Raw genomic sequence first — 11,618 nt, 5'->3', positions numbered from 1 at the left:
CACACACACACACACACACACACACACACACACACACACACACACACACACACACACACACACACACACACACACACACACACACACACACACACACACAAAACCTAAGAGCTAATGAGAGATGCAGAGCCAAGCAAAAAAGGACTCAGCAATCCTCAAGGGAAAAAACATCTTAGGGTGGCATGGTAAAATGTTCCTTGAAACGAGAGAAGCTTCTCCTTGCAGCATTGTTTGTAAGCGTGTTTGTAAACCTAATAGTTAGGTCAAATGGAAATAACTGCAATACCACTACTGACCTACAGTTGGGAAACTTTCACATGTGAAGTGTTTTACGAACTGCTAAAAATGGCGGAAAATAAAAGGGTGCAGCTTACTGGACAAAGTGACAGATGTGTTCCTCTTGAATTAAGGCAGGTGTGTGAGCAAGTCCCATGACTTTAGGCCAAACGAGGAATGACTTATTCCCATTTAAAGTTAGCATTTTCGAATGATTGCTATACCCCCTTTGGCCAATTGGAGTAAGATTGGTCTCAGTGATATTTGGACTAACCCTCTACCATTATTGCCCTGTCAAAATGTGACTTTGCATGAAATATTCTCATAAAATTGCAATTCTCATTGGCTCATAAGAAAATCTTCTTTTAACTTCAAAACAAACCCCAACATTTTTTTTTTTTTTAGATATTGGTCCAAAGTTCATGTAAAAAAGGTTTTGAGCAAATTGCCGATTTCCTCTACATAGCCTTACTGCCACTGGATGTGATGTACCTGGCAATGGACTTCCACTGGCCTTTAGGCAGGCTCATGTGCAAACTACACTTTACCGTTGGCTCTCCTGCCATATTTGCCAGTGCCTATGTTCTGGTGGTCATCAGTGTCTACAGGTGTGTTTCTGTGGTGTGGCCAGTGTGGGTCCAGAACCACCACAGCGTGAGGAAGGCATCTTTCATGTGTCTGGGTGCTGGCCCTGGTTCTCAGCACCCCAAGCACCTTTTTAGATATTCGACCCAGCCCCTATACTGAGTACTACACCGAATGCACAAACACGATCACCTACTCCAACTTCACCGCGTTCTACTATGACTTTGAATCACCCGCCGAAGATCAGCTGTAACAGTTTCGCCAACGGGCCTTGGACATCATCACTCACGTCCTCCTCTCATACATGGTCCCTCTCGCCATCATCGTCTCCTGCTACGCCGTCATCATCCATCAACTCAGGAGGAGACGCTCGCTGTCCAGCCACTGCGGCGATCGCCCCTTTAAAATCACAGCAGCTGTTATCGCCTCTTTCTTCCTCTGCCATGCTCCCTATAGAATCATGGACGTAATTTATGATTTGCCTCCGAAGAAGTCAGAATGGCTTCGTATTGTCTGGAGTTCTATAGGCGACTGCCTGGAGGCTCTCTACCACTGCCTCAACCCTCTGTTGTACCTACTCATAGGTCAGGATTTCAAGAATAAAACCTGCAAGCCTATCCTGAAAGTGCTGGAGAGCGCTTTCACTGAAGAGGAGCCTCGATCCAAACCCTCCACAAACATTTCCCTTTCTGATGCTAAATAGGTCTTTGAATTGATTATGATCACGGACAATACTATCCACCCTTAGTCTATTTTTTTAATAATAGTATTATCAATAATTTACAATAATAAATAATACTAATTTCAGAAATACAAATAACTAGGACATTGTTTAAAATAAAGAAGCCAAATTGAAAACAAAACCATTATACAGTATATGAATATGAATAAATTTGCATTGGCCGGTATCCAAGTATATAGCATGATTTCATTCTCAATTTAATCTCCTTAAATAGATTTCATAGATGTTGTGTTGTGCAACAAAGATCAGTGAAACAGTCAGCAGCTTGTGTACTGTAGTTAACCCAATTTTATTTTAAAGGAGCCACACCATGAATTTAAAAAAAAAAAAATGATATTTAATATCATATGGTGTATGTCCCTCAAACCATTTTCAAAAGGTTTGAGCCTAAATCAACACTCAGATATACTCAAGTCAATTCTCTCAGGCTTATAAAGCACTTTCAGCTGCAATACCACATTGTCCTGTTTGGCACGGGGCGCTATTGAGCCAGTTTGTATGCATGTTATGTCCTGGTTCTGTGTGGAAAAAGTAAAAAGAAAAAAAATAGAACTTTTTTTTTGGGGGGTTAGAACTGAAAAACGGGAGGAATTGTTCCCAGACGTGACGTAGGCAGGGGGAACAAATCTGACGGACTGTTTTCAGACCAATTTACATTAAAACCACAGATAGCCTATGAAAGCCTGCATGCTCGAAGTCGGGTATTTGTTGGAACAGAAGAGAGGTGGGGAGACCAAAAACACACAAAAATGAAGAAAAAGTAAAAATTCATGGTGTGTCTCCTTAACTGTTTCACTTTACTGTAGTATTTTAAATCAGTGCCTTTACTACTCCACTGCAGAGACAAAACATACATTAACCACTTCAACCTTATATACTTTGGCTATTTGAAAATAGCCACTCTACAAGCTGTGAGCTTGTAGATTTACAATTTTAATATATTGCTTTGATACTAATACTTTTGTACTCTTACTCAAGTACAGTTTGAACACCAGCATTTTAATAGTAGCAGAGTATTTCTACATTGTGGTATTGATACTTTTACTTCCACCACTGATAACAATCATTGCATTTTTTTGTTGTTTATTTTGAATAACTCTGATGCTGAATAAAACATGCAGAGCACTTGTGTTGGCTTGGTTAGACTACATGAGGCATGTCTCTGTTTGTTATTGCAATTAGACAGATGCTACGTACATAGGTCCCTTGTTGGTCCTATACCTTTCAATATACAGATTGTTGTGATATATATCGTTTACACTAGGTCTCCCATCTTTTTCAGGCCAAGGAGCCCTTAGCTGAGAGAGACATCCCCCCCTGCTGTGGTATAAATAATGTAAACCCCCTGTGACCATATAGGGCTAACACCCTGTTGAAGACTCGTGGTTTACACTGATGCTAGTTTCTTGGTTTACGTGTAATAAAATAGTTACTGAGGCACTACACGGTCCCTTTGCTTTTGATGTATGTGTTTAATTTGCTTATAGTAAGTCACTCTGGGTAAGACATGCCCAAATTATATTTGTGATTGTAATTATTGGTACTTGTCATAACTGCTAAATGTAAATTGTGCCGTGACAACACTATGTTCATGATACACGCATCTGGAGAGATGTATTTTCTAATGAATCATCCTAATCAACGTACCATTGTATGCTTTATTTAAACTTACTAGGCATTGCAAAGTGCACACGCTAATTGAGTTAGCTCAAGTTAGATGGCAGAGTGCAACATCTCTAAATGAGCATGGTCATGATATTCAGACGATCCGTGCCCAGATTCCTGTCAAACTGATTCTCCTGAGTGAGTGATGCCCCAGGGGCATAACACTAAAATGTGGGATGCCCTACCAAAACTCATTAAAGATCTCAACCCCCTATAACTAACCTAAGAGAATGTCTGACCTTTAAAATACAAATAATTTAGTGTATTTTATCCTAAAGTCAATGGGACCCAAACTCTCATCAGTGATAACAGCCATTAGCTATGTGATTGAAAAGTCTATCGTACCAAAATGTGAACTAGAGACATGAAGGAAGACAAAAATGTAAGAAATGTACGGTCACCTTGGGTGGTACTGTAGCTTTTTTGACATCTCCGAACGGGACCCCGATCTAATTGTATTGTTTTTATTGCATAATATTACTGAACTACTATGGACCACATTGTTTACATCTTTTCATTTTTTTAAGCTTAGCTCAATCTTTGACTGTAACACCTCTACTGTTAATAAAGTATTCAGTCAATAAATCAATCAATCAAAAAGCCTAGTGCATATAATGTTTAACTTATTTCTAGTAAAGTCTAACTTGTACATGGTGTATGTTATAGACCGACAGTAATTGTATGGTACAGTATGTTAATACAATATAACTAGTAGATGTGTTTATATTTCAATTCAATTCAATTTTATTAAAGTGTCAAATCACAACAAGTTGTCTCAAGACACTTTACATGTAGAGAAGAGACCCGACAATCCCACCCTGAACAAGCAATTTTTGCGACAATGGCAACGAAAAACTCCCTCTTAACTGGAAGAAACGTCAGGCAGGCCCTAGGCTCAAGGGTGGCGGCCTTCTGCCTCGACCGTGTCGGGGGAAAGAGGAGAGAGAGAGGGAGAGGGAGAGAGAGAGAGAGAGAGAGAGAGAGAGAGACAGACAGAGACAGAGACAGAGACAGAGACAGAGAGAGAGAGATACAGTGCAGGTAGTAGCAGTAACAATAGTAGCACATATAATAGTGTAATATATGATATATATGATAGTATAATATAGTACAGCAATAATGTGTATGTAGTATATAATGGTATAATATAAGAATATTAAGATAATATACAGTATATATAGTATAGTGGTATAGTGCAGTGTAGTAGAGATCCACGGTCGTGCTCCATGGAGAGGCCCGGTCCGCAGTCACAGTCTTGAGCCGCAGCTGGGGGTCCGTATTGACAGTCCATGGACCTGCGACGTGGGAAATAAAAGAAACTCCGGGGAGCGGGTCCCCGGTTGTAGAATTAGTGGCAGGCCTTACTAGAGCGTGAATCCGTACAGGGTTAATTACGATTGTACCATTGGGACACAAACCCACACAACCAAAGGGAGAACGAGAAGAGAGAGGACGAGAGGAGAGAGGGGGGGAGGGTGGGGAGGGGAGAGAGGATAACTATAGGGTGACTGAGTCTATACACTTCGGCTATAGGCTTTATCATAGAGAAAGGTTTTTAGTCTAGTCTTAAATATACAGAGTGTGTCTGCTTTGCGGACTGAGACTGGGAGAAGGTTCCACAGCTGAGGTGCCTGAAACTTAAATGCTCTGCCTCCTGTTCTAACTTTTTTGGGGTTTCCTGGAGCCGTAAGCATTTTTTCATACTGTGGGCGCAGTGGTGTTCTGGTTGGTTTATGGGGCTCGATGAGTTCTTTGAGATATATTGGTGCCTGTCCATTGAGAGCCTTGTATGTGAGGAGGAGAACTTTAAACTCGATTCTGTATTTAACCGGGAGCCAGTGCAAAGAGGCCAATGAAGGAGTGATATGATCTCTTCTTCTGGTTCCTGTCAGTATGCGCGCAGCGGCATTCTGGACAAGCTGCAGGCTATTTAGGGATTTATTTGGGCAGCCTGATAGTAAGGCGTTGCAATAGTCCAGCCTAGAAGTAACAAATGCGTGGACAAGTTTTTCTGCATCATTTTGGGACAGAATGTGCCTAACTTTTGCAATATTACGCAGGTGAAAAAAGGCATTTCTTGAAATTTGTTTTATGTGGGACTGAAAGGACATGTCTTGGTCAAACGTGACTCCCAGATTTTTTACAGTGGCCCTGGAGGTCAAGGTAATACCATCTAGGGTAAAATTCTCATCGGCTAATTTATCTCTGAGGTGCTTAGGGCCAAGTACAATAACTTCAGTTTTGTCCGAGTTGAGGAGTAGGTAATTACGGGTCATCCAACTCTTGATGTCTATAAGACATGCTTGAAGTTTAGCCAGTTGATCTGTTTCATCTGGCTTCATTGATAGATATAATTGTGTATCATCTGCATAGCAATGGAAATTTATAGAGTGTTTCCTAATTATCTCACCTAGAGGAAGCATATATAGAGTAAATAGTATTGGTCCAAGTACAGAGCCTTGTGGGACTCCGTATTTAACCTTTTCGCGTAGTGAAGGTGTATCGTTAACGTTTACAAATTGAAATCTGTCAGACAGATAGGACTCAAACCAGTTCAATGCAGCACCCTTAATGCCAACCAGATGCTCAAGTCTCTGCAACAAAATATGGTGATCAATAGTATCAAATGCAGCACTGAGGTCCAACAGAACCAGTACAGAGAGAAGGTTATTATCGGATGCAATCAGGAGGTCATTTGTGACCTTCACCAATGCCGTCTCAGTGCTATGGTGTGCTCTGAATCCTGACTGAAAAGCTTCAAATAGCTTGTTGTTATGTAGAAAGTCACATAACTGCTTGGCGACTGCTTTCTCAAGGATTTTAGAGAGAAATGGGAGGTTCGATATAGGTCTATAGTTAACCAAAATGCCTGAGTCGAGAGTAGGCTTCTTGAGGAGGGGTTTGATGACAGCTACCTTAAAGGACTGTGGTACGTAGCCCGTCACCAGAGACATATTGATTATATCGAGTAGGGATGCACCAACCGGGGTCAGGACCTCTTTAAGCAATCTAGTTGGGACTGGATCCAAGAGACAGGTCGTTGGTTTGGAAGATGTGATCATTTCAACATCTACACTGGATATAAAGTACCTAAAATCTACTGTAGGATAAATATTATGTTAAATGTTGTTATGCAGCAGTGTTGCAATGCGTAGATAAGCCAAATTAGGAGCAACAAATACAAAACACTGACTCTCTTTTGTGTGTCTAGCTACCTTCAAATATACACATATTGAATTTGTATTACTATTATATATTCTGTTTAAGTTTTAGTGGATGTCTTTTTGGCAAAGGTCCACAATAGAAACTGGATGCTTATGTTTTTTGTTGGGTATATATATATTCTGCATGTTGCTGACTTTATATTGCTGATCATAAACCTGTGTTTGAATCAAAATGTGTAAATTGAGTTGATTGTTATGACACTTGCTGTCCACAAAGGTTTTCTAGGAAGATACTTGTATGATGGAAACTTCGATTCAAGCAACAAACAATGTTTTTGTCAGGCACCTGGGCAATTGGACATGCATGCAGTATATCAATATTATTTAAACAGAATTGACACTATACTTAAAGTAAACAAATATATTTGTTTCTTTTGGACCTATAGCAAGTTCATACATTACAATATCAAGAAGCACTTCAAATGGACCAAACTGAAGCAATTATCTTTATTTAGTCAGATCAGATGCTATATCAAGCACAACGGATCTAAGAGGATCGCAAAGCAGAAAATGCTACAAGCAATCCCACAAACACAAACTTCTATTATGATCATTATTGTTTTATTACAGAATGTATAACATGTTGTCTATTGGTACAGTTAAGATGTCTTGTACCTGTCTTCAAGTGTGGAGAAAAGTGTGGTGTGGTCCATTCAGCCAAAATCCGTCTACCATCCGTCTTTGACTGGCTGGTGATATAACTGAACTGGCATAAGGCATTTATGAACAGACTTGGTTGGAGACCTTTGACATTTGAGTGAAATCCAGGGACATGCGCTGCGAATTGTTTGTGCACCGAGTCTGCACCGCACCGAGCAGATTTCGTGCGAGGGGCATCTCCCTGTGCGCAGCCCAAACAGGAGCGGAATTGGAGCGGAGGGGAAACCTCGCTTTTCTTTCTTTTTTTTTTTTTTTTTACATAAGAGTGATGACCCGTGGCCCGCCAATTGAGCCCGAAGTCTTGACCCACCTGCCTGACCTGCGGGTTTCACGGGTGTCAGGTTGGCCCGTGTATCACTAGAGCGAAAACTAAGACTAAATCAGAATTTGCTGAAAAAAATACAGTGTTGTGATGAGCATAATTTAATTTTTTTTGTAAAAAGAAAAATCCATATATGTCAGTTATGACTCATCAATTGAAAAGGCAAGCACAGAGATGATGTTTTCGTCCCTGTCTGTTTGTGTCTGTCTGTCCTTTCTTTCATGTGTCATCATCCCACATTGGAAAGGGTTGAGAGGGTGGTTTATAGGCCCCTTAGGCTGGTTTATAGGGGACAGGCAATGGTTGTCTTGTTAGGAAATTTCACAAAATGTTTCTCATATTCAGAATACAGTTTAGGTTTTACAATTGTAATTATATATGGAAGTCAGAGGAGTTCAGCTTGCGTTGAAACATAGACCAAATATGGAGATGACTGATTTGACACACTTCCTGGTGGAGACATGAACTCCACTGTGCGTGTGCCACGTTAATATTTCTATATTTCTCTCTAGGTCTCCACTCGTCACTTCCAGGGTGGTAGATGGGCTGGGTTATTTCTACCAGTCATGGCTGCAAGTTCCCATCTGACGTCTTGTGGGAGTTCACACTGCTCCAGACCGTACTGAATAACTGCCAACTTGCATAATGTTTTCAGACTAGGATTTAAGTCTAAGATGTATACGTACATCTTAGACTTAAATCTCAAGGATCTTCCAAAGAAGATGGTACACTCTCCCACCATGCAAAAGCAATCAATAAGCTTCCTTAATATGCCATTCCCCTTAGGCTCAACCTTTTTCCAGGAAAGGGTCTCTGGACTGAATTTCCATGAATCATTGACAAGATACCAGTAACCGGTATCCATGTTCTTCCGTATTCCACCAATTATGTACAGCTCTCCATTGTAGCCAAAGGCTGAATGACAATAGCGCTCTTCTGGAAGAATCTGTGCAGAAGGTGTGCTGAGCCAGAAGTTGGTCTCTGTGTCAAACACTCTGATGTGCCGGCGCATATATTGTGCCACCCCTCCATATACAAACATCTTCGTCCCAATGATGGTGGCAGAGTGCCATGCTGAATCAGTTGGTGGAGTGCCTTTAGTGTTAATTAAAGACCAGAGCATTGTGGTGGTGTCCAGCTTGTGTATGTGATCAGTGTATGTGGTCCCATTGGCACAGGATCCTCCATGGATAAACATGATTTTCCCCAAGACACAGGCTGAGTGACCAGCCGTCACATCTGGAACAGTACCAGCAATCGTGGGCTTGAACCATTTGTGGGTGTTGACATCAAATGCATAAAGCTCACTTTCGCTCTCATAATCATCATGAACTCCCCCCCAGATCCAGATGATGTCTTCTATCAACACAGCAGTGTGGCCTACGCGACAGCAAGGAATGTCACGGGGACAGTATCCTCTCTTCCTCTTTCTTGTTGCTGGAGGCAACTTCATCCATTGCAGAGACACTGTGTTGAAAATGCACACACTGATCGGATTTAGTTGAGGTTCCGTATATGTACCTGTACCACTGTAACCTCCAAAGGAGTACACCTTGTGCCCCGAGGCTACTACCCGTATAACTTCAGCATGTCTTGTATCTGGTGCTTGTCTCACTATCGCCGTCCAGTGTAACATTTGACAGACCACCAACACACTGAATATAACGTGAACCTTTTGCAACCGTGCTCAGTAACAGAATGAGTGTCTTATTTTTCATGCGATCTCATTTATTGGAGGCCAGTCTGTGATGTCAGACATCTATGATGTCAGCACTATGCCTGGTAGAGTGTAGAGAGAGATGTAATTGAATCTCCATATTTGGGCCTTTGGATGTATTGACGCCCATCCATCTATGGCATGCCCATATACGGCTTATAGTCAGGTGCGGCTTGTATATGTACACATTAGTTTGGTAGTGGTATTCTGAATGTGCAGTGTGGGACCCTGTTTGTCCCCTACAGAACTTATTGTTGTTGTTTGTAAAGATAATTACTGTTTTATGCATCAAGATGTCATGTACTGTATGCTTTCAGCTCAGTACTGCAGCTGCCGGCTGATGGATTTACTATAGCATATCATAAATGTTTCAGAACACTTTTTTTCTTTCCTCAGAGTATTCTAGAGCTACACAGTAAAATTCTCAAACCTCATTTATCGGTCAACACCAAAGAGTGTTGGCAACCAACCAGTTGCACGTACAGGTCTGAACTGACCCGTTGCAGGTCGGTGCAGTTTGGGGATTCTGTTGCAAGTGGTTGCAGTTGCAACTTGTTGGGTTGCAAATCATTGATGGGCTTAACTCTGGGAGGTACAAATGTAACCAAATGGACCCCAGAATACTCAGAGTACACAGTAATAATAAAGAAATACATCGCATGGATGCAACTGGGACGCATCATGAATACCAGTCATTTCGCCCATTCCGCAGTTCGCCCAAAAAGTCGAACATTTCGCCCAAAAAATCGGACATTTCGCCAGACATTTCGCCCATTTTCGCAGACATTTTGCCCATAGATAGTGAGGAGTCTCCACTCTGTGGCTTACTGTATGAGAGACAAAATAATAATGCTTTATTTATTCATATAGTTCAGCTTTCAAATATGCTTCATCAGGCTATATTTTTTTATTTAATTAATGTGAACAGTGGTTCACGTGAATGAAACACCCTCTGAAACTATTTTATATTGGTGATAAATAATTCATTTTGAATGGCCGTTTCTCTGCGCTCTCGTTTTCCAATGGGAAAGGCTGCTGGTCCTATCATGATCATTGTTTACTGAGAGAAAGAGGAGAATGGCCTCGAATCTCTCAATTATAGATCCATTATCTCAGATGGAACAAATCAAACAGCAGAATTTGATATAGATTGCACTGCAATGTGGTCCAGACAAGTAGTTAAGAAACCCCTATTATTTAAATTGAAATGTTAAACTCTGTCAAACACAAATTAAATGGATTTAATGTAAAACTAATAGTGTTTATATTATGAAAGATTTATGCCAAATCTAACAATCCATGGAAAGAAAAGTAAGAGTTTTCTGTGTTTGTCTTGTTGAAAAGGTTAATTATATTTTGGGGGGAAAGCTGTTCTGTGATGGAATGCTGAGTAAGCCGTATAGAAGGCGTCTTTTATGCATTGAAGTTGACTGTCTTTGGCACTTATCTCAGAGCATTCGATGAATTATGATCCAAATCAAAAGGCTCATAATTTGTTTCTTTTCATAGTTCTATCATCACATAGTGAGATCTGAGCCGGAGGTCAGCACAGTAACTGTGCTAACTCAACTGTGCTACAGTTATTTGTGGTTGAACGGCAAACATGTGGTTGCAGAGATTCATCAAGAAACACATGAATTGAATACTGAAATATTCAGAGTTTGAGAGTGAGGGCTCAGGCTCCCGACCCCATTTATCTATCGCCCCCTGTGGCTGAGAGAGCCTCTAAACATGGTTTCCATGTTATGGTGTGATAAGATTGTGTGGCATGGGAATTTATGTATGACATTCCTTTTGTTAGAGCTAAACAGGATATTGTAATGAAAAGGACAAAGTGGTTCTTAATCTTGACTGAATTAATAATCACTGGAGAGTCTCATAGATCATCACAATCTCTGCAAAGGCAGATAGTGACCCCAGGTGGCAATAAGATGACAATGCATTTCAAGAGATGTACCGTATTTGGCACGGTGGGCAAATGTAATGGTCTTTTCTTTTCTATGTGTCCCTGAACAAGATACTTAATCCATAACTACAACAAATGTCACATATGTGCAAATGTAACAACTTTCATGTGTTTTCATTTAAGCAACAGAGTTCCAACTGTATGTCATATTAGGTAGGCTACATTGGTGTAAGATTTTTAATGTAGCCATGGCAAAAGACTTGAAATCCAGGTCAACATTAAATGTAAAAAAAATATATATTTAGAAAAAGTTAGAAAAAGTTAAAATAAAGTATACATGATTACAACATGCTTAAACATTCGACAATTAAGGTCTAATATTTCTACAATTGCTACAAAACCTGTATTATCCAGTCATTTTGGGGCATAAACAAGAAGTTGAAGGATAAAATTAAGTCCGATAATGATGTACCATACATGTTCACATCATGTATACTTTACATTACTTAAAACCATTTTTC

General features: G+C 40.4%; 1 protein-coding gene across 1 annotated transcript; it reads right to left on the bottom strand.

Annotated features, from left to right (window-relative positions):
• Positions 1-7,997: 7,997 nt before the first annotated feature.
• On the bottom strand, positions 7,998-8,927 carry LOC311036100 (kelch domain-containing protein 3-like; the record flags this gene model as incomplete). Its single annotated transcript, XM_084044622.1, has 1 exon — positions 7,998-8,927. The coding sequence occupies one exon, from the start codon at positions 8,925-8,927 to the stop codon at positions 7,998-8,000; it is 930 nt and encodes a 309-aa protein (XP_083900748.1).
• Positions 8,928-11,618: the final 2,691 nt, after the last annotated feature.

Source organism: Gymnoscopelus microlampas (genome assembly GCF_963454915.1).
Source record: "Gymnoscopelus microlampas genome assembly, chromosome: 20".
Taxonomy (NCBI): Eukaryota; Metazoa; Chordata; class Actinopteri; order Myctophiformes; family Myctophidae; genus Gymnoscopelus; species Gymnoscopelus microlampas.
Note: the sequence above shows the minus strand (reverse complement) of the source record. Positions and strands in the feature narration are given on the sequence as shown.